Source organism: Camarhynchus parvulus, chromosome 4, assembly GCF_901933205.1.
Source record: "Camarhynchus parvulus chromosome 4, STF_HiC, whole genome shotgun sequence".
Taxonomy (NCBI): domain Eukaryota; kingdom Metazoa; phylum Chordata; class Aves; order Passeriformes; family Thraupidae; genus Camarhynchus; species Camarhynchus parvulus.
Genome location: NC_044574.1, coordinates 2,234,217 through 2,256,907, shown reverse-complemented (window position 1 = coordinate 2,256,907; position 22,691 = coordinate 2,234,217). Strand labels below are relative to the sequence as shown.

The 22,691-nt window shown below is 52.7% G+C and overlaps 2 protein-coding genes across 2 annotated transcripts in view; one reads left to right on the top strand and one right to left on the bottom strand.

The window, feature by feature from the left end:
* Nucleotides 1-1,781: 1,781 nt before the first annotated feature.
* Nucleotides 1,782-14,456, bottom strand: LOC115903776. Its single transcript, XM_030948480.1, has 5 exons — nt 14,356-14,456; nt 7,624-7,738; nt 4,194-4,346; nt 3,933-4,099; nt 1,782-3,171 (listed from the first exon to the last, which is right to left on the bottom strand). Exons 3-5 carry the CDS (start codon nt 4,342-4,344, stop codon nt 2,224-2,226), a joined length of 1,266 nt encoding a protein of 421 aa, XP_030804340.1. The 5' UTR covers nt 4,345-4,346; nt 7,624-7,738; nt 14,356-14,456; the 3' UTR covers nt 1,782-2,223.
* Nucleotides 7,853-22,691, top strand: part of DCTN1 (dynactin subunit 1) — a 71,142-nt gene continuing 56,303 nt past the window's right edge. Inside the window, exon 1 of the mRNA XM_030948453.1 lies at nt 7,853-7,931. The gene's annotated coding sequence lies outside the window, so the exon portion shown is untranslated. The remainder of the gene's footprint in view (nt 7,932-22,691) is intronic.

Sequence of the window (22,691 nt, the reverse complement as noted above, 5' to 3'; positions counted from 1 at the left end):
TTCCACACCCACCCTCCTTTCAGGGCTGCCCTTCGCCATCACGTCGGAAGGATTGGAGCAAACCTTCGCCACCAACTACCTGGGCCCATTCCTGCTCACCAACCTGCTCCTGGGTGAGTGCAGGGGCTGGGGGAGTTGGGGGGGGCTCTGGGGACTCCTCCTCGCTCACCACCTCTATTGGTATAATTACCAATTAATAATTATTGGTATAATTACCAATATAGCAGATGGATTGTCTGGCACGAACCAAATGGCACTGTGGTGATTTCACCTCAGAGATACTTTTTGGCTGGCTGGATGTTGCAGAGGGTGTTGGACACAAGTCCAGGCATGCTGGAGCTCTGGTGGTCCTCGGGTTTCCCTCTGGGGGAGAAGCTTTAGGGCAATGGTGAAGGAAAGGAGTCCGGTTCTGATGGAGGGTTTAAATCCAGAGCTTTATTGTGGCCCTGAGGCCTCTGAATGCAGAACAGCTCCAACAGAGCTCCCTGACCGTGTGGTTGCTCTTTTACCCGAGGGAGGGGAGGAGGGAAGGGTAGGAGCCACCAGCCAGGTGCAGGAGAGGAGGTCTCAAGGGACAAAGGACACCTGGATGGCCCAATGTCCCCCCAGGGGTAGAGGGCATCTTTTGAATTCTGCCAATCACTCGTTGCCCTTCTGGAATGCCAGGACTGACAGGCAGTGCTGGGAGGGGTCAGGAGAGGAGACGGACACACCTGGCAGGGAATTATCAGGGAGGAACCCAGGGTGTCTGAGGCAAACCGTGACATGGCACCGCAACACCAACGCCCTGCTTGGCACAGACCTGCTGAAGGCCTCGGCGCCCGCCCGGGTAGTGAACGTGTCGTCGTTCTGGCACAGCGTGGGCACGGCTGACAGCGGGTACCTGACGGGGCAGCGGCGCCCGGGCGGGCACGACGCCGCCTACAACAGCACCAAGCTGATGAACGTGCTCTTCACCGCCGAGCTGGCACGGCGTCTGCAGGGCACAGGTGGGTGCTGGGCCCTGGCACCCTGGGGACACCCCTATGCCAACTCCCTGTGCCAGATCTCAGGGGCTGCCGGCAGAGCTGGGGGGTCTGAGAGACTCACTGGGATCCCCCAAAGGCGTCAGAACCCCGGCTGAGGTCAGGCTGGGAGGTGCTCCTGCTGCTCCATGAGGGATTTGAGGTCCCTGGGGTGCCCACCCTGCTGATGGTGTGACCTGGCAGGGGTGACGGCCAACACACTGAGCCCGGGCATGGTGGGGTTTGGGGCCCTGGGGTGCCCACCCTGCTGATGGTGTGACCTGGCAGGGGTGACAGCCAACAGCTGAGCCCAGGCGTGGTGGGATTTGGGGCCCTGGGGTGCCCACCCTGCTGACGGTGTGACCTGGCAGGGGTGACGGCCAACGCGCTGAGCCCGGGCGTGGTGAGCACCAGCATCATGCGCCACTTCAGCCGGCCCGTGCGGGCGCTCTTCGCCCTCCTCCGTCCCTTCATGAAGGTGAGTGGAGGAGTCGGGTCCTGCCCATCCCGGGGGCAGCGGGGTGGGAAAGGGGTGCCAGCCCCCTCCTCACCCCCATTTCCCCGCAGTCACCCGAGCAGGGCGCTGCCAGCACCATCTTCTGCTCCATCTCGGAGGAAGCCGAGGGCATCACCGGGAAATATTTCGACAGCAGCTGCCGGCTGGCGCTGCCCTCGGCGGCCGCCCGCGACCCCGCGCTGGCACGGAAGCTCTGGGAGGCATCGGAGCGGCTGACGGGGCTCACGGAGCAGGGCTGAGCCACCGGCATGTCACAGGAATGGGGACACAGATGCTGCTCTGCTCCCCCTGCGCTGCCGAGGGGACAACACGGTGCTGGCCAGCTGTGACTGTGACACTTTTATTAAAAACCCCGACGCTACTCCCAGGTGATGTCCAGCTCCAGGCGCTGCTTCCTCACGGCCTGCAGGAAGCTGTCGTAGTCGCGCCGGTGGATGTCGGGGCAGCGGGACAGCTCCAGGCGCCGCAGGGGCCCCTCGGAGCCCAGCAGCTGCCACACGGCGCCGGGGGACACGCGGCTCCCGGCCAGCGACAGCTCCCGCAGCTCCCGCAGCCCCGGCAGCGCCGGCTCCAGCACCGAGTCCAGCGGGAAGGGCAGCGCCAGCAGGCGCAGGCTCTGCAGCCGCGGGGCCCCGCACAGCAGCGAGGCCAGCGTGGAGCAAAGCGCCGGCCCGTGTGCGGCTGGAACGGGCCCGGCCAGGCTCAGCGAGAAGCTCTGGAGCCGGGGCAGCCCTTGGGGCAGCAGATCGGTGGCCCAGCGTGGTGGTGGGGCGGGGGGCTCCTCCTCCTCCTCGGGGGCTCGTGGTGGGCGTGGGGGTCTTGTGGCACCTCCAGCTCGGCGCTGAAGCTCTGCAGGCCGGGGCAGCTGGCGAGGAGGGCGGGCAGCGAGAGAGGGTCCCGGCAGGTGAAGCCGTGCAGGGTCAGGGCACGCAGGCGGGTGCCCAGGCCCTGTGCCAGGGGCAGCAGCTCTGCCAGCGCCCGGCCGTGCCGCCCGGAGCAGCCCAGCGTCAGCCGGGACAGGCAATTCCAGCCCGGCAGCTCCCGGAGCCCCGAGGGGCCGGGATTGTCCCCAAGCCACATGCTGACCTCCTCAGCCTGGGGACACACGGCGTGGACGGTGCTCAGGGCGTCCTCCTCCACCTCCTCCAGCTGCCGCAGGGGCAGCGTGAGCGGGGCTGCAGCCCCCCGGCCCCGCGCCAGCTCCTCCAGCGAGGGGAATCCCTCGGAGTCCTCGGTGCCACCCAGCTGCCCCGAGTGCAGCAACCTGAGCGCGTCCGGCAGGGCACCGTGTGCCAGCACCTCCAGGCACGGCAGGGCCAGCAGCAGGAAGGCCACGGCAGCCACCGTGTCCCCGTCCCCGGCGTGCTCCAGGTCGCGGGCCAGCAGGACACGGAGCCTGGGGCAGCCGGGGCTCCGCTCGGCGGGGTCGTAGGCCAGGTGGCGCAGGGCGCGCGGTGTCACCTTCCTGCAGCCGGTCACGTCGAGCTCGCGCAGGTGGTGGCAGCAGGAGCCCACGGCCGACAGCACCTGGAGGTTGGCCTGGGTGTGGGCCAGCCCCAGGCGGCTCAGGCGGGGCAGCCCCTCGGCCAGGTCCACCAGCACGGACGGGGAGAGGCGCCCGCAGCCGGCCAGCTCCAGCACGCTCAGAGCCTGCAGCCACACGGGGAGAGCCTCAGCGGGGCGGGAAGGGGGGCACGGATGCCACTCTCACCCCCTGCAAGACTCAGAGAGGGTGGGCAGGCCCTGTCTGCTCCCCCTGTCCCAACCGCTTGGCACACAGATGATGGCAGCCCCAGCCCCATGGATGGTGAGCGCCCGAAGTTCTATCCCCCTTACCCCATGGAAAGTGGGCACCCCCAGCCCCACAGAGGATGGGCACCCCTGTCCCACTCTTCCATCCCCTTAGAATGTGGTCATACCCAACCTAACTCCCCCTACCCCACAGCCCTGATCCCCCAGAGTGTTGTCACCCCCAGCCCCATGGACGGTGAGCACCCACCCCAAGCTCTATCCCCCTTACCCTATGGAAAGTGGGCACCCCCAACCCCACAGAGGATGGGCACCCCTGTCTCACTCTCCCATCCCCTTAGAGGGGGTCACACCCAACCTCACTCTCCCTGCCCCACACACCTTGGAGGCACCTTGAGCACCCACCCCAAGCTCTATCCCCCTTACCCCATGGAAAGTGGGCACCCCCAACCCCACAGAGGATGGGCACTCCTGTCCCACCTTCCCATCCCCTTAGAGGGGGTCACACCCAGCCCCACTCCCCCTGCCCCACACACCTTGGCACTCCCAGAGTGCTGTCACGCCCTTACCCCATGGATGGTGGGCACCCCCAAGCCCACAGACCTCACTCCCCCAGCCCACAGCACCCCTGCCCTCTCTCCCAGCCCCTGCCCCGTGCCCACCTGGCAGCGCAGCACGATGAGGTGCCCCAGGGCATTGTTGGCCAGGGCAGGGCAGCTCGTGAGGCTGAGCTGGCGCAGGTGTGGCAGCAGCAGCAGGTGCAGCGCTGCCCGCGACAGCCGCCGGCTCGTCCCCAGCAGCCGCAGCAGCTCCTGCACCAGCCCGCAGGCTGGGGGGGACAGGGGGGTCAGCCAGGCCTGGGGACACCCCCTGCCCCCCACCACGGGGGTCCCCAGGGGTCCGGGGCACCCCCCAGAGCTCACCCAGGTCGTTGAAGGGCCCCACGAGGAAGCGGAACTCGTACTCGTCCAGGTAATTGTCACTGTAGTCCTTGGCCCAGAGGCTCTGCATGTGCTGGGCCAGGCTCTGCAGGCACAGCGAGGTCAGCGTGGGCACTGCCCGCCGCTGGGGCATCCCTGCATGGGCACAGAGACAGGGACAGTCACTGTGGGCACTGTGCCACCAGCACATCCCTGGGACAGAGACAGGGACAGCCACTGTGGGCACTGTGCCACCAGGACATCAATGGGACAGGGACAGTCAGGGACAGCCACCATGGGCACTGCCCGCCGCTGGGGCATCCCTGCATGGGCACAGAGACAGTCAGGGACAGTCACTGTGGGCACTGCCCACCGCTGGGGCATCCCTGCATGGGCACAGAGACAGTCAGGGACAGTCACTGTGGGCACTGCCCACCGCTGGGGCATCCCTGCATGGGCACAGGGACAGTCAGGGACAGTCAGTGTGCCACCAGGACATCAATGGGACAGGGACAGCCACCATGGGCACTGCCTGGCACTGGGGCATCCCTGGGACAGGGACAGGGACAGTCACTGTGGGCACTGTGCCACCAGGACATCAATGGGACAGGGACAGTCACTGTGGGCACTGTGCCACCAGGACATCCCTGGGACAGGGACAGTCAGGGACAGCCACTGTGCCACCAGGACATCAATGGGACAGGGACAGCCACCATGGGCACTGCCTGGCACTGGGGCATCCCTGGGACAGGGACAGTCACTGTGGGCACTGTGTCACCAGGACATCAATGGGACAGGGACAGTCAGGGACAGCCACTGTGCCACCAGGACATCAATGGGACAGGAAAAAAAAAAAAAACAAACGGGAAATGGGGAAAAAAATGGGAAATGTAGAAAAGACCCTGGGAAATGGGAAAAGAGCTCTGGGATGTGGGGAAAAGCCCCAGGAAGTGGGGAAAAAACTTGGGAAATGGGGAAAAAATGGGAAATGGGGGAAAGACCCCAGGAAATGGAAAAAGAACCCCAGGAAATGGAGAAAAAAACCTGGAAATGGGGAAAGAACTGGGAAATGGGGAAAAGAGCCCTGGGAAATGGGGAAAGAACTGGGAAATGGGGAAAAGAGCCCTGGGAAATGGGGAAAGAACTGGGAAATGGGGAAAAGAGCCCTGGGAAATGGGGAAAGAATTGGGAAATGGGGAAAAGAGCCCTGGGAAATGGGGAGAGAACCTCAGGAAGGGGGGAAAAGCCCCAGAAATGGGGAAAAGCCCCAGCAATGGGAAAAGCCCCAGCAATGGGAAAAGCCCCTCAGGTACTGGTGAAGGACCCTCTGGGACAGGAGGAGACCCCCGGGAACGGGGACAGCCCCTGCAGGCAGCAGCTGAGGCACAGCAGGGGGAACAGAGAGAGCGCTGGGAGCCAGAGCACGGCGAGTAACGAGGGCACGGCCGTGTGTCACTGTCACTGTCACTGTCACTGTCACTGTCACCAGGGCACGGCCGTGTGTCACTGTCACTGTCACCAGGGCACAGCCGTGTGTCACTGTCACTGTCATTGTCACCAGGGCACGGCCGTGTGTCACTGTCACTGTCACTGTCACTGTCACCAGGGCACAGCCGTGTGTCACTGTCACTGTCACCGTCACCAGGGCACGGCTGTGTGTCACTGTCACTGTCACTGTCACTGTCACTGTCACTGTCATTGTCACTGTCACTGTCACCAGGGCACGGCCGTGTGTCACTGTCACTGTCACCGTCACCAGGGCACGGCTGTGTGTCACTGTCACTGTCACTGTCATTGTCACTGCCACCGTCACCAGGGCACAGCCGTGTGTCACTGTCACTGTCATTGTCACCAGGGCACGGCCGTGTGTCACTGTCACTGTCACTGTCATTGTCACTGTCACTGTCACCAGGGCACAGCCGTGTGTCACCGTCACTGTCACTGTCACCAGGGCACGGCCGTGTGTCACTGTCACTGTCACCAGGGCACGGCTGTGTGTCACTGTCACTGTCACCGTCACCAGGGCACGGCCGTGTGTCACTGTCACTGTCACTGTCATTGTCACTGTCACTGTCACTGTCACTGTCACTGTCACTCACTGTCACCGTCACCAGGGCACAGCCGTGTGTCACTGTCACTGTCACCGTCACCAGGGCACGGCCGTGTGTCACTGTCACTGTCATTGTCACTGTCACTGTCACCGTCACTGTCACCGTCATTGTCACTGCCACTGTCACTGTCATTGTCACTGTCACCGTCACCAGGGCACAGCCGTATGTCACTGTCACTGTCATTGTCACTGCCACTGTCATTGTCACGGTCACTGTCACCAGGGCACAGCCGTGTGTCACTGTCACTGTCACCGTCACCAGGGCACAGCCGTGTGTCACTGTCACTGTCACTGTCATTGTCACTGTCACTGTCACTGCCACTGTCACTGTCATTGTCACGGTCACTGTCACCAGGGCACAGCCGTGTGTCACTGTCACTGTCACTGTCATTGTCACTGTCACTGTCACTGCCACTGTCACTGTCATTGTCACGGTCACTGTCACCAGGGCACAGCCGTGTGTCACTGTCACTGTCATTGTCACCAGGGCACGGCCGTGTGTCACTGTCACTGTCACTGTCACTGTCATTGTCACTGTCACTGCCACCAGGGCAGGGCTGTGTGTCACCGTCACTGTCACTGTCACTGCCACTGTCACCAGGGCAGGGTCCAACGGGAACTCCCATGGGCAGCAGTGGGACACGGGATGGGACACAGGGGATAGGGCACTGGGGATGGGACACTGGGGATGGGACATTGGGAATGGGACACTGGGAATGGGACACCGGTGGGGACATGGGGATGGGACACAGGGATGGGACATTGGGATGGGACACGGGGATAGGGCACTGGGAATGGGACATTGGGAATGGGACACAGGGAGGGGACATTAGGATGGGACATTGGGAATGGGACATTGGGATGGGACACGGGGATAGGGCACTGGGAATGGCACATTGGGAATGGGACACAGGGAGGGGACACTAGGATGGGACATTGGGAATGGGACATTAGGATGGGACACAGGGAGGGGACATCAGGATGGGACACAGGGAGGGACATTGGGAATGGGACACCGGCATGGGCCCAAACCCTTCCCGGAGGGCCCAGCGGGGAAATCCCAAGGGAGGAAATTCCCCCCCTTCCATCGGCCCCTGCTCGGGCCTGTCCTTGGGGACCCTCGGTGACCTCGAGACCTCCCCCTCCACTCTGGGGTCCCCTCTGCCCGGTCCCCTCCCCAAATCCCGAAATCCCAACCAGAGCCATGACCAGGACCCAATCCCAACCAAAAACCGATAATAATCCCCCCGTTCCCATGGCAACGCCTCCTGCCACCCCTCCCCCATTGCTGCGGGCGAGCCGTGCCAGCTCGGGAGCACTCACCGAGAGCCGACTGAGCCCGTCCCGTCGCGTCGCTTCCTCCTCCTTCTCCTTTTCCTCCTCATCCTCCTCCCCGGGCCTGGCCCCGCCATGACTTTCGCTGGCTTCACTTTGCGCACTGCGCATGCGCAAAGCGAAAAGACCCTTCCGCCCTTACTGCCTCCACGGGCTGCCCAGCGCTGTGCCTGACTCCCAGCGCCGCCGTACGGGCAGGGCGGGGGTTGCCCGACGCGTCAGGCACAGCACGGGGCAACCCGCGGCGGCTTTGTCGTCGGGCGGGGTCGACGGTACCGGGAGCGGCCGGGCCGGAGGTACCGGGGGAGGCCTGAGGGGGTCGGGGGCTCCCGGAGCTTCCCGGGAATGAGGATTTGCGGTGGATGACGCGGGTTGGAGGCGGGAGATGTGGCTTTGGGGCGGCGGAGAGACGGGGAGCTGCGGCGGTGGTGGGGGGAGGCCGAGGGTCCTTCGTTGTGAGGGGGCTGAGGGGCTGCGTGAGGGGATTGGGGGCTCTGAGGGGGTGTGAAGGGTCTGGGGGTGGGTAAAGGGGATTTAGGGCTTTGTGTGGGGGGTTTGGGGGGATTTAGGGGGGTTTGAAAGGGATTTAGGGCTGTTTTGGGGGATTTAGGGCTGTTTTGGGGGTTTTAGGGCTGTTTTGGGGGTTTAGGGGCTGCGTGAGGGGATTGGGGGGCTCTGAGGGGGTTTAAAGGGTCTGGGGGGTGGGTAAAGGGGATTTAGGGCTTTGTGTGGGGGGTTTGTGGGGATTTAGGGGGGTTTGAAAGGGATTTAGGGTTGTTTTTGGGGATTTAGGGCTGTTTTGGGGGATTTAGGGCTGTTTTGGGGGTTTAGGGGCTGCGTGAGGGGATTGGGGGCTCTGAGGGGGTTTAAAGGGTCTGGGGGTGGGTAAAGGGGATTTAGGGCTTCGTGTGAGGAGATTGGGGGGATTTAGGGGGGTTTGAGGGCATTTAGAGGTGTTTGAAAGGGATTTAGGGGTGTTTAGGGACTTTTTGGGGTTGTGGGAGGGTTTGTGGGGGTTTTAGGGCTCTTTTGGGGGTTTAGGGTCTGCGTGAAGGGATTGGGGGGCTCTGAAGGGTTTTAAAGAGTCTGGGGGTGGGTAAAGGGGATTTAGGGCTTTGTGTGAGGGGTTTGTGGGGTTTAGGGGGGTTTGAGGGCATTTAGGGGTGTTTGAAAGGGATTTAGGGGTTTTAGGGTCGTTTAGGGGTTGTGGAGGGGTCTGCAGGAGGATTTAGGGGTGTTTGGGGGCATTTTGGGGTTCTGGGAGGGTCTATATGGATGTTTGGGGGGATTTAGGGGCATTTGGAGGGGATTTAGGGTATTTAGGGAGCATTTTGGGGTTGTGGTGGGGTCTGCAGGGCCATTTAGGGCTGTTTGGGGCAACTTAGTGATGCTTAGGGGACATTTAGGGGTGTTTGGGGGGATTTGGGGCTGTTTGAAGGCATTTATGGGTATTTGAAAAGGGATTTAGGGGTTTTTAGGGTCATTTTGGGGTTGTGGGGGGGTCTGTGGGGGATTTAGGGCTGTTTTGGGGGATTTAGGGCTGTTTTGGGGGTTTAGGGTTGTTTGGGGGTTTCGGGGCTGCGTGAGGGGATTGGGGGGCTCTGAGGGGGTGTGTTAAAAGGGTCTGGGGGTGGGTAAAGGGGATTTAGGGCTTTGTGTGGGGGATTGGGGGGATTTAAGGGGATTTGAGGAGGTTTAGGGGTTTTAGGGTCATTTTGGGGTTCTGGGAGGGTCTGCAGGAGGATTTAGGGGTGTTTGGGGGCATTTTGGGGTTCTGGGAGGGTCTGCAGAGCTATTTAGGGGTGTTTGGGGGGGATTTAGGGTATTTAGGAGCATTTTGGGGTAGTGGTGGGGTCTGCAGGGCCATTTTGGGATGTTCTGGGGCATTTAGGGGTACTTAGGGGACATTTAGGGGTGTTTAGGGGCATTTAGGGCTTTTTGAGGGTATTTAGGGCTGTTTGTAGGGGATTTAGGGGTTTTAAGGGGCATTTTGGGGTTGTGGGAGGGTCTGTAAGGTTATTTAGGGGATTTTAGGGGCATTTAGGATTTAGGGCATTTAGGGCTGTTTGGAAGGGATTTAGGGGTTTTGGTTGTGGGAGGGTCTCCAGGGGCATTTAGGGCTGTTTGGGGTGAGTATTTTGGGATGTTTTGGGGCATTTAGGGCGGTTTTGGGGGCATTTAGGGCTTTTTGAGGGCATTTAGGGCTATTTGGAAGGGATTTAGGGGTTTTTAGGGGCTTTTGGGATTCTGGGAGGGTCTGTAGGGTTATTTAGGGGGATTTAGGGATGTTTAGGGGCATTTAGGGCTTTTTGAAGGAGATTTAGGGATTTTAGGGTCATTTTGGGATTGTAGGAGGGTCTGTAGGGTTTTTTGGGGGGATTTAGGGCTGTTTTGGGGACATTTAGGGGGATTTAGGGCTATTTTGGGGCATTTAGGGCTGTTTGGAGGGGATTTAGGGCTGTTTGGGGGTTATTTAGGGATGTTTAATGGGGATTTAGGGATGTTTTGGGTTATTTAGGGATGTTTGGAGGGGATTTAGGGCTGTTTGGGGGTTATTTAGGGATGTTTAGTGGGGATTTAGGACTATTCTGGGGTTATTTAAGGATGTTCTGGGGTTATTTAGGGCTGTTTTGGGGTTATTTAGTGGGGATTTAGGGCTATTTTGGGGGATTTAGGGCTGGTTGGGGGCATTTAGGGCTGTTTGGGGGTTATTTAGGGCTATTCTGGGACATTTAGGGCTATTTTGGGGCATTTAGGGCTGTTTGGGGGTTATTTAGGGGGCATTTAGGGCTATTCTGGGGCATTTAGTGCTGTTTGGGGGATTTAGGGCTGTTTTGGGGCATTTAGGGATATTTTGGGTTATTTAGGGATATTTTGGGGCATTTAGGGCTGCTTGGAGGGGATTTAGGGCTATCCTGGGGTTATTTAGGGCTGTTTGGGGATATTTAGTGGGGATTTAGGGCTATTTTGGGGCATTTAGGGCTGGTTTGGGGTTATTTAAGGATGTTCAGTGGGGATTTAGGGCTGTTTGGGTTATTTAGGGCTATTTTGGGGCATTTAGGACTGTTTTGGAGCATTTAGGGCTATTTTGGGGCTATTTAGGGGTTATTTAGGGCTATTCTGGGACATTTACGACTGTTTTGGGGGCATTTAGGGCTGTTTTGGGGTATTTAGGACTATTCTGGGACATTTAGGACTGTTTTGGGTTATTTAGGGCTGTTTTGGGGTTATTTAGGGCTGTTTTGGGTTATTTAGGGCTATTTTGGGGCATTTAGGACTATTTTGGGGCATTTAGGGCTGTTTGGGGGCATTTAGGGCTATTCTGGGGTTATTTAGGGATATTTTGGGACATTTAGGACTGTGGGACATTTAGGGCTATTTTGGGGCTATTTAGGGGTTATTTAGGGCTATTCTGGGACATTTACGACTGTTTTGGGGGCATTTAGGGCTGTTTTGGGTTATTTAGGGCTGTTTTGGGGTTATTTAGGGCTGTTTTGGGACATTTAGGACTATTCTGGGGCATTTAGGACTATTCTGGGACATTTAGGACTGTTTTGGGGGCATTTAGGGCTGTTTGGGGTTATTTAGGGATATTTTGGGGTTATTTAGGGTTGTTTTGGGACATTTAGGACTATTCTGGGACATTTAGGGCTGTTTTGGGGACATTTAGGGCTATTCTGGGGTTATTTAGGGATATTTTGGGACATTTAGGACTATTCTGGGACATTTAGGACTATTTTGGGGTTATTTAGGGCTATTTTGGGACATTTAGGTTATTTAGGACTATTCTGGGACATTTAGGACTGTTTTGGGGGCATTTAGGGCTGTTTGGGGTTATTTAGGGATATTTTGGGGTTATTTAGGGTTGTTTTGGGACATTTAGGACTATTCTGGGACATTTAGGGCCGTTTTGGGGTTATTTAGGGACATTTAGGGGTTATTTAGGACTATTTTGGGACATTTTGGGCTGTTTTGGGGTTATTTAGGGCTGTTTTGGGGTTACTTAGGGATTATTTAGGGGTATTCTGGGACATTTAGGGCTGTTTTGGGGTCATTTAGGGGTTATTTAGGACTATTTTGGGACATTTTGGGCTGTTTGGGTTCCGTGTGAGGCCTCACCAAGGGGATGAGGGCGTTTCCCCCTCGGGATTTGGGTTTGGGATCAGGAAGGTGGGAATGGCTCAGCCCCGGGGCTAATTAACACCTGGGGCTAATTAGGGACAGCTCATTAAAGGGGGACAAGGCTGGGAAATGGAAATGTTGGGATTTTGTGTGTCGGGACCCGGCCTCATTAATAATTAATTATCAATAATTAATTAAGGCATGAGATGCAGGCAGAGCCTTTACCGGGCTGAGCTCTGTCAGAGCACTCAGGAAATCCCAAAATTCCCAAATTCCCACCAGGAAATCCCAAAATTCCCAAATTCCCACCCCAAAATTCCCAAATTCCCACCAGGAAATCCCAAAATTCCCAAATTCCCACCGGGAATCCCAAAATTCCCAAATTCCCACCAGGAAATCCCAAAATTCCCAAATTCCCACCGGGAATCCCAAAATTCCCAAATTCCCACCAGGAAATCCCAAAATCCCCACCAGGGCAGGCCCCGATTTCAAGCAGCTTTTTTTTGGGGGGTTTTCTTGTGGGTTTTTTAAAATCCCAAGTTTGAATCAGGAATTCCTGGAATTTTTGGGTTCTTTTTTGGGACCTTGGAGCTTCTCTTTTCTCCCTTTATTCCCAAACCTGGTGCTTTTGGGATTAAACACAAGGATTGAATAATTTTGGGGGGATTGAAAGGGGGAAATAAGGAATTTTATAGGATTTATAGGATTTTAGGGAGCTCTGGATGCTGAGGTTGATTCTCCAGAGCTTGGGGTGGTGCAGAGAGCTCTGGGCCTGCTCTTCTGGGATTGGGGTTTTTTTGGGGGGGAATTGGGGTTTTTGGGGGGAATGGGGTTTTGACAGAATGGGGTTTTTTTGGAGGGATTGGGGTTTTGATGGAATGGGGTTTTTGAGGGATTGGGGGTTTTGATGGATTGGGTTTTTTGGAGGGAATGGGGTTTTGATGGATTGGGGTTTTTAGGAGGGTTTGGGGTTTTTTTTTGGATGAAATTGGGGTTTTGATGGATTGGGGAATTTTGAGGAAACGGGGTTTTGACAGAATGGGGTTTTTTGAGGAAATGGGGTTTTGATAGAATGGGGTTTTTTGGAGGGATTGGGGTTTTGATGGATTGGGGTTTTTGAGGAATTGGGGTTTTGAGGTTTTAATGATTAGAATGGGGTTTTGGACAAGGATTGGGGTTTTGATGGATTGGGTTTTTAGGAGGGATTGGGGTTTTTTTGGAAGGGATTGGGGTTTTAATGGGTTGGGGTTTTTTGAGGAAATGGGGTTTTGATAGAAAGGGGTTTTTTGGAGGGATTGGGGTTTTGATGGATTGGGGTTTTTGGAGGGAATGGGGTTTTAATGGATTGGGGTTTTTGAGGAAATGGGGTTTTGATACAATGGGGTTTATTTGGATGAAATGGGGTTTTTTTGGAGGGAATGGGTGGTTTTTGGAGGGATTTGGGTTTTCATGGATTGGGGTTTTTTTGAGGAAATGGGGGTTTGATAGAATGGGGTTTTTTTGAGGGGTTAAGGTTTTGATGGATTGGGGTTTTTTGGAAGTAATGGGATTTTGATGGATTGGGGAATTTTGAGGAAATGGGGTTTATTTTTTGGAGGGAATGGGGTTTTGTTGGAGTGGGGTTTTTTGAGGGATTGGGGGTTTTTTTGCAGGGATTGGGGTTTTGATGAATTGGGTTTTTTTGGAGGAAATGGGGTTTTGATAGAATGGGGTTTTTAGGAGGGAATGGGGATTTTATGAATGGGTTTTTTGGAGGGAATGGGGTTTTGTGAGGGAATGTTTTTTTTGGAAATAATGGGATTTTGATGGATTGGGGAATTTTGAGGAAATGGGGTTTTGATAGAATGGGTTGTTTTTGAGGAAATGGGGTTTTGATGGAATTGGGGTTTTTTGCAGGGATTGGGGTTTGATAGAATGGGGTTTTTAGGAGGGATTGGGGGTTTTGATGGATTGGGGTTTTTAGGAGGGAATAGGGTTTTGATGAATTAGGTTTTTTTGCTGGGATTGGGGTTTTTTTTTGGAGGGATTGGGGATTTTTTGGGGGGATTGGAGTTTTGATGAATTAGGGTTTTTTGGGGGAATGGGGTTTTTTTGAGAGATTGGGGTTTTTTTGAGGGATTGGGTTTTTTTGAGGAAATGGGGTCTTGACAGACTGGGGTTTTTGGAGGCAATGGGGTTTTGATGCCTTGGCGTTTTTTGAGGGAACGGCGCTTTTTCATTAATTGGGGTATTGATGGAGGGAATGGGGTTTTGATGGATTGGAGTTTTGATGAATTGGGGTTTTTTGGATGGATTGGGGTTTTAATGGATTGGATTTTTGATGGATTTGGGCTCATGCATTATGGAATGCCTCCCCCCTGGTTATCCCCCCCTGCTCCATTCCCTCACTCCCCAACCCTCCGCGCGCAGAGGCCGCTCAGAAATTCCTTAAGGAACCAGGGAATCAACTTGAAATCTCGGAATTGCTCCGAGCAAGATCCGAGGAGCTTTGAGAGGCTGCAAACCCAGGAATTCCCACTCCGACCAACCCCACAAAGTCCCAATTCCCAATTCCCCGAGCTCCTAAATCCGCTTTTCCCGGGAGATCCCATCACTGACCTCCCGTCGTGTCCGGGCGTTGCTGTGGCTACCGAGCATCGATCCCAGGGCGGAAAAAACCGAGAATGCGCCGGGATGATGCCGGGGGTGGCCAGGGAAGGAGGAGGAGGAGGAGGAGGAGGAGGAGGAGGAGGAGGAGGAGGAGGAGGAGGCTGCGGTGCCGCGGTGCAGCCGAGCAGGGCGCAGGCTCCAGCGGCGGGTGGGTCCTAGCGCCGCATCGAGCTCCAGAGAGGGGGGGGAAAGAAAAATCGGGAATAAAAATCGGGAATAAAACCTCGTGGTTCTGTGCAGGAGGGTGGAGCGGGGATGGGGTGAGAGGAGACAGCGTTAAGTTGTTTTTTTATGGCTGAAATGTGGTTTTTATTTTTTTTGGTGTGGCTGGGTCAGGATTAGTATCGGCTTTATGGTTCTAGTATTCATTTTGTGGCTGGCTAATAATTCGTATTGACTTGATGGTTGTAGAAGATTGATTAATTGCTTTGTTTTATTATTTTATGTTATGTTGTACTTATTGAGAAGGTTTTTACTCTTACAGGCAGGTCTAATTGGTCAGTGAATTGAAACACCGATTTTGTATGAATGAATTTCAGTGAATTTCAGTGAATTTCAATGGATTTCAATGGATTTCAATGAATTTCAATGGATTTAATGTATTCAATGAATTTCAATGAATTCCAGTGAATTCCAGTGAGTTTCAGTGAATTTCAATGGATTTCCATGGATTTCAATGAATTTCAGTGAATTTCAATGGATTTTAATAGATTTCAATGGATTTTAATGGATTTCAGTGGATTTCAATGAACTTCAATGAACTTCAATGGATTTCAATGGATTCCAATGAATTCCAATGAATTCCAGTGAATTTCAGTGAATTTCAATGAATTTCAATGAATTTCAATGGATTTCAATGGATTTCAATGAATTTCAATGAATTTCAATGAATTTCAGTGAATTTCAATGAATTTCAATGAATTCCAATGAATTTCAATGAATTCCAATGAATTTCAATGAATTTCAATGAATTTCAATGGATTTCAATGAATTTCAATGAATTTCAGTGAATTTCAATGAATTTCAGTGAATTTCAATGAATTTCAATGAATTTCAATGAATTTCAATGAATTTCAATGAATTTCAATGAATTTCAGTGAATTTCAATGAATTTCAGTGAATTTCAGTGAATTCCAATGAATTTCAATGAATTTCAATGAATTTCAATGAATTTCAATGAATTTCAATGAATTTCAATGAATTCCAATGAATTTCTGTGAATTCAATGAATTTCAATGGATTCCAATGAATTTCAATGGATTCCAATGAATTTCAATGGATTTAATGAATTCAATGGATTTCAATGGATTTCAAGAATTTTAATGAGTTTCAATGAATTTCAGTGAATTCAACGAATTCAATGAATTTAAACACCAATTTTTTATGAATGAATTTCAGTGAATTTCAATGAATTTAATGAAGAGTGAATTCAATGAATTTAAATGAATTTAATAAATTCATGAATTTCATGAATTCCAATGAATTTCAATGAATTTCCATGAATTCAGTGAATTGAAACACCAATTTTTTATGAATGAATTTCAGTGAAATTCAGTGAAATTCAGTGAAATTCAGTGAATTTCAATGAGTTTCAATGAATTTCAGTGATTTTTTCAATGAATTTCAATTAATTTCATGACTTTCAATGAATTAAATCAATTATTTTAATGAATTCAATGAATTTCAATGAATTTCAATGAATTCAATAAATTCAATGAGTTTTAATGAGTTCCAATGAGTTTCAATGAATTTCAGTTATTTTTTTATGAATTTCAATTAATTTAATGAATTTCAACGATTTCAATGAATTTCACTGATTTCAATGAATAATTTTAATGAATTCAATGAATTTCAATGAATTTTAAAGAATTTCAATGAATTTTAAAGAATTTCTATGAATTTTAAAGAATTTCAATTAATTTTAAAGAATTTCAATAAATTCAATGAATTTCACTGAATTTCAATGAATTTCAATGAATTTCATGAACTTCAATGAACTTAAACATCCAATTTCTTAATTGGATCACCAATTCAAAAATCACCCCTTGCTAACAAACCCCTATAACACATTTTCCATGTGCACAACAACGTGAAGATAAAAATTATTTCTCTTTTTTTTTTTTTCTCTGAGCTTTCTCAGAACTTCTCAGGACAATCCTGGCTGTGTTCAGAGGATATGGGATTACCACAGCGCCGGCTTTGGGTTGGATTTTGGGGAAATTCCTTCATGGAAAGGCTTGTCCAACCCAATTCCTCATCCCTGGGGGGATTTAACAGCCCTGGGGATGTGGCACTTGGGGACATTGCACGTGGTGGCCTTGGCAGTGCTGGGGATGGTTGGACTCGATGCTCTCTGAGGAGTTTTCACCCTGAAGCTCTCTGTGATCCCATGGGAATTGCTGTGAGATCCCAGTGGGTGACACTGTGTCCTCTCCCTTCCTTGGTGGCCTCATTTTGGGTGCTGGATGTCCCCAAATTGTTTGGTCAAACCTTGGGGACAAGGAGGGACAGGAGCTGTGGAATGGCTTCTGCTGGGAAAGGGGAGATTGGGGAGGAATTCCTGGCTGGCAGTGGAGTGGGTGGCACTGGGAGTGACATGGGTGGCACTGGGAATCCCTGGCAGTGACATGGATGGCACTGGGAATCCCTGGGAGTGGCATGGGTGGCACTGGGATTGGCAGGAGTGGCACTGGGAATCCCTGGCAGTGTCCTTGGTGGCACTGGGTGTCCCTGGGAGTGACATGGGTGGCACTGGGAATCCCTGGGAGTAGCATGGGTGACACTGGGATTGGCAGGAGTGGCACTGGGAATGCCTGGGAGTGACATGGGTGGCACTGGGAATCCCTGGCAGTGGCACTGGGAGTGGCAGGAGTGGCATTGGGAATGCCTGGGAGTGACATGGGTGGCACTGGGAATCCCTGGGAGTGGCACTGGGAGTGGCAGGAGTGGCACTGGGAATGCCTGGGAGTGACATGGGTGGGACTGGGAATCCCTCAGAGTGACATTGGTGGCACTGGGAAACGCTGGGAGTGACATTGGTGGCACTGGGAATCCCTAGGTCTGGAGTGGGTGGCACTGGGAGTCCCTGGGAGTGGCACTGCGAAACCCTGGGAGTGGCATGGGTGGCACTGGGTGTCCCTGGAGTGGCATGGGTGGCACTGGGTGTCCCTGGAGTGACATGGGTGGCACTGGGAATCCCTGGGAGTGGCAGGAGTAGCACTGGGAATCCATGGGAGTGACATGGATGGCACTGGGTGTCCCTGGATTGGCATGGGTGGCACTGGGTGTCCCTGGGTGGCATGGATGGCACTGGGAATCCCTGGATTGGCATGGATGGCACTGGGTGTCCCTGGAGTGGCATGGATGGCACTGGGAATCCATGGGAGTGACATGGATGGCACTGGGTGTCCCTGGATTGGCATGGGTGGCACTGGGTGTCCCTGGAGTGGCATGGATGGCACTGGGTGTCCCTGGATTGGCATGGATGGCACTGGGTGTCCCTGAGTGTGGAGTGGATGGCACTGGGAATCCATGGGAGTGACATGGATGGCACTGGGTGTCCCTGGAGTGGCATGGGTGGCATTGGGAATCCCTGGATTGGCATGGATGGCACTGGGTGTCCCTGGAGTGGCACTGGGAATCCCTGAATTCCCAGAGAATCCCTGGCAGTGCCCAGGGCCAGGCTGGGCTTTGGGGCTTGGTGCCACCTGGGCCTGTGGGAGGTGTCCCTGCCATGGCAGGGGTGGCACTGGGTGACCTTTGAGGTCCCTTCTACCCCAAACCATCCCAGGGATTCTGATTCCCATTCTCAGGGAGACTTTTGGGGTCCCCTGGGAGTGTTCAGGGTTTGCAGAGGAATTAAAAAACTCTCCAGCTCACTCTGGATTTATTTTCACTCATTAAAGACCAAACCCCAAATGCTGGTTTAGGATTTGTCCCCTGAACAAACCCAACCCCAAAATCAGCTTTGTGGAGGAATTTCACCGTGAGATGTTTGTAAAATTAAATCAAAATGGAATAAGGGGGAGTTTTGCTCCTGCTGGATAAACAGTGGGAATTCCTGAAGGTTTGTAACCTCCCTCCTGCTGGTGTTCCCTGAGCTGGGGCTGCTCCAGCTGCTCAGCAGGGCCTGGCATGGATCCCAGATGCCAGAAAAAGCCTGGATGGGGAGCGGGGATAATTCTGGAATTCTCTGTGCTGATGAGTTAGACAGAGAGTTTGGGCAGCAGGAAATCCACGTGGATCCTGCAGAGCCGTGCCTGGGGTGGTCTGGGGGAGGATCCATGGCCTGGGGACAAGGGTGGCACTGGGAATCCCTGGGAATGGCATGGGTGGCACTGGGAATGCCTGGGAGTGGCACTGGGAATCCCTGGGAATGGCATGGGTGGCACTGGGAATGCCTGGGAGTGGCACTGGGAATTCTTGGGAGTGACATGGGTGGCACTGGGAGTGGTATGGGTGGCACTGGGAATCCATGGGTGTGGAGTGGGTGGCACTAGGAATCCTTGGGAGTGACATGGGTGGCACTGGGAGTGGCACTGGGAGTGTCCTTGGTGGCACTGGGTGTCCCTGATAGTGACATGGGTGGCACTGGGAATCCCTGGGATTGGCACTGGGAATGCCTGGGAGTGGCATGGGTGGCACTGGGAGTGACATGGGTGGCACTGGGAATCCATGGGAATGGCATGGGTGGCACTGGGAATCCCTGGGTGTGGAGTGGGTGGCACTGGGAATCCTTGGCAGTGGCATGGGTGGCACTGGGATTGGCACTGGGAGTGTCCTTGGTGGCACTGGGAATCCCTGAGAGTGGCATGGGTGGCACTGGGAATCCCTGGGAGTGGCACTTGGAGTCTCTGGGAGTGGCACTGGGAATCCCTGGAGGTGGCATGGGTGGCACTGGGAATCCTTGGGAGTGACATGGGTGGCACTGGGAGTGGAGTGGGTGGCACTGGGATTCCCTGGCAGTGGCACTGGGAATGGCATGCGTGGCACTGGGAATGCCTGGGAATGGCATGGGTGGCACTGGGAATGGCAGGAGTGCACTGGGAATTCCTGGGAATGGCATGGGTGGCATTGGGTTCCCTGAGTGGGGTCCTGGTGGACTGGAGGATGGTGTGGTTCCTGATATGATGGTTTGGTGATGGCAGAGGATTTTGACGGTTGGGATGGGTGGGGACGGGGATTGGGTTCCTGGAGTAGTTCCTAGTGGAGTGGTGAACTGGGTTCCTGAGTGGAGTGGGTGGACTGGGATTCCCTGGATGGTGGCATATGGATGGGTGGCATTGGGTACTGGCGTGGAGTGGGTGGACTGGTCCCTGAGTGGAGTGGTGGACTGGGGTAGTGGCACTGGGATTCCCTGGCAGTGGAGTGGGTGGCACTGGGATTCCCTGGCAGTGGCGTGGCACTGGGATTCGGCATGGGTGGCACTGGGATTCCCTGGCAGTGGAGTGGGTGGCCCCAGGACATTTAAATCGATTTCATTTGGCTGTGTTTCTCTGGAAATGTGTGTAAGACTCAGGAAATTGATTTCTCCTGGGGATTTTTTCCATCCTGACGTGGCAGTGCCGGAGTTTGGGAGGAAAATTGGGATTTTTCCTCTTTGTACAGAGAAGTTTTAGCCCCAAACCCAAAGGTTGTGGCAAGGATGGAGCAGCCAAGCCCTGTTGGAGCTTGGGGTGTTCCCAGAGGGCTCTGGATCATCTCACAGAGCTTTAATTCCCAAAACTTCCCATTTCCCCTTGACTCAGGCACTCAGAAATCTCCTGTCCCACCTCAGCTTCTTCTTTAAGCTCAGGATCCTTGTGGGTCTTTCCCAGCTCAAGATTTCCAGGATTTTTTCCCTCAGGGGTTCATTTCCATCCCAAATCCAGGCAGTAAATAAAGCAGGAGCTGGTGGGTGGTGCCTGTGACTTTGTGATGTTGAGAAATGGGATTAATGGGATTTCTGGGGCTCAAAAAGATTTTTCCAACTTAAAGAATTCCACGATTTTATTCTGTGATTCCATGATTTTCAACACAGGGTGCCCAGAGAAGCCCCTGGAAATATCGCAGGCCAGGTTGGATGGGATTTGGAGCAGCCTGGGACAGAGGGAAGTGTCCCTGCCCATGGCAGAGGTGGCACTGGGTGACCTTTGATGTCCCTCCCACCCCAAACCACCCCGTGATCCTATAAAATTGTGTTTGTGTGGAAAAAAAAATTCCTTGTGCTTTAGTTTAACATGGAAAACTCCATTTTTTTAAAAATGAACAATTACTCTTGTGCTCCACCTGGGAGCAAAACCTGTCCGGGATTTTCCTGGTTTTGGGGTTGTCCTGCTGTTCCCAGAGCTCTGTGGGAAGGGCAGTGAGGAATTCCCATATTCTGAGGGGGTGGCATTCGGAATTCCTGCTGAAATTCCATGCCTGGAATTCCCAGGTTTTCCTTGCACTTAGAGGAAGCTTTTTGGAATTTAAATTCCCTCTCCAAGCTTTGTGGAATTTGAGTTTTTTCTTCAAACTTTCTGGAATTTAAATTCCCTCTCCAAGCTTTGTGGAATTCGAGGTTTCAATCTTTCTGGAATTTGAGTTTTCTCTTCAATCTTTTTGAATTTGACTTTCCTCTTCAGCTTTCTGGAATTTAAATTTCCTCTCCAAGTTTTCTGGAATTTGAGATCCCTTTTCAAGCTTTCTGGAATTTTTTTCTCTTCAAGCTTTGTGGAATTTGAGATTCCTCTTCAGGCTTTCTGGAATTTGAATTTTCTCTTCAAATTGTCTGGAATTTGAGTTTTCAATCTTTCTGGAATTTGAATTCCCTCTTTAAATATTCTGGAATTTGAGTTTCCTCTTCAATCTTTTTGAATTTGACTTTCCTCTTCAAGCTTTCTGGAATTTAAATTCCCTCTTCAAGTTTTCTGGAATTTGAGATTCCTCTTCAAGCTTTCTGGAATTTGAGTTTTCAGTCTTTCTGAAATTTGAATTCCCCTCTCCAAGCTTTCTGGAATTTAAATTTTCAGTCTTTCTGAAATTTAAATTCCCTCTCCAAGCTTTCTGGAATTTGAATTTCCTCTTCAATCTTTCTGGAATTTGAGTTTTCAGTCTTTCTGGAATTTGAGTTCCCTCTTCAAGTTTTCTGGAATTTGAATTCCCTCTTCAATCTTTCTGGAATTTGAGTTTTTTCTTCAAACTTTCTGGAATTTGAATTCCCTCTTCAAGCTTTCTGGAATTTGAGTTTTCAGTCTTTCTAGAATTTGAGTTCCCTCTTCAATCTTTCTGGAATTTGAGTTTTTTTCTTCAAGCTTTCTGGAATTTGAGTTTTTTTCCTCAATCTTTCTGGAATTTGAGTTTTTTTCTTCAATCTTTCTGGAATTTGAGTTTTTTTCTTCAAGCTTTCTGGAATTTGAGTTTTTTTCTTCAATCTTTCTGGAATTTGAGTTTTTTTCTTCAAGCTTTCTGGAATTTGACTTCCCTCTTTAAACTTTCTGGAATTTGAGTTTCCTCTTCAAACTTTCTGGAATTGTAAATTCCCTCTCCAAGCTTTCTGGAATTTGAGATTCCTCTTCAAGCTTTCTGGAATTTGAATTCCCTCTTCAAACTTCTTGGAATTTGAATTTCCTCTTCAAGCTTTCTGGAATTTGAGTTCCCTCTTGACATTCCAGCCTCTCAAATTCCAGAAAGCTTGAAGAGGAAATTTGCTCCCGGGTTCTGCCAGGGGAGCAAGGTGAGCTTCCCAGAGGAGCTTTCTCCTTCCACGGATAAAATAATTCAGATTTTCTAAATCTTCTAAACTGCTTTAGAACCTGAGGCTGAAGAGCTCATCCTCCTTGGAGCTTTTTGGAGAATTTTGGGTGCATTTTGTGAAGTTTCCTTTAAACCAGCGAGGAGAGGGGAGCAGCTGGAGCTGCGGTGACCAGCAGACACCTTTGGTGACTCTGCTGCAGTTCCTGGTGCTCCCAGGAGAAATTCCCAATTTCCAGCTGCCTTTGGTGTTGTTTATCCCGGTTCTTTATCCTGGTGGCTCCCAAATCCTCTTGGCAGTGGCCAGTCCTGGTGGCTCCCAAATCCCCTTGGCAGTGGCCAGTGCTGGTGGCTCCCAAATCCCCTTGTTAGTGGCCACTGCTGCTGGCTCCTAAATCCCCTTGGCAGTGGCCAGTCCTGCTGGCTCCTAAATCCCCTCATTAGTGGCCAGTGCTGGTGGCTCCCAGATCCCCTTGTTAGTGGCCAGTCCTGGTGGCTCCTAAATCCCCTTGTTAGTGGCCAGTCCTGGTGGCTCCTAGATCCCCTTGTCAGTGGCCATTCCTGGTGGCTCC

Coding starts and splice junctions, on each gene's coding strand:
- LOC115903776 (XM_030948480.1), bottom strand. CDS start 4,344: ATGCCCCAGCGGCGGGCAGTGCCCACGCTGACCTCGCTGTGCCTGCAG. Junction 4,100..4,193: donor GGGGCCCTTCAACGACCTGG/GTGAGCTCTGGG, acceptor TGTCCCCCCCAG/CCTGCGGGCTGGTGCAGGAG. Junction 3,172..3,932: donor TCATCGTGCTGCGCTGCCAG/GTGGGCACGGGG, acceptor GTGTGGCTGCAG/GCTCTGAGCGTGCTGGAGCT.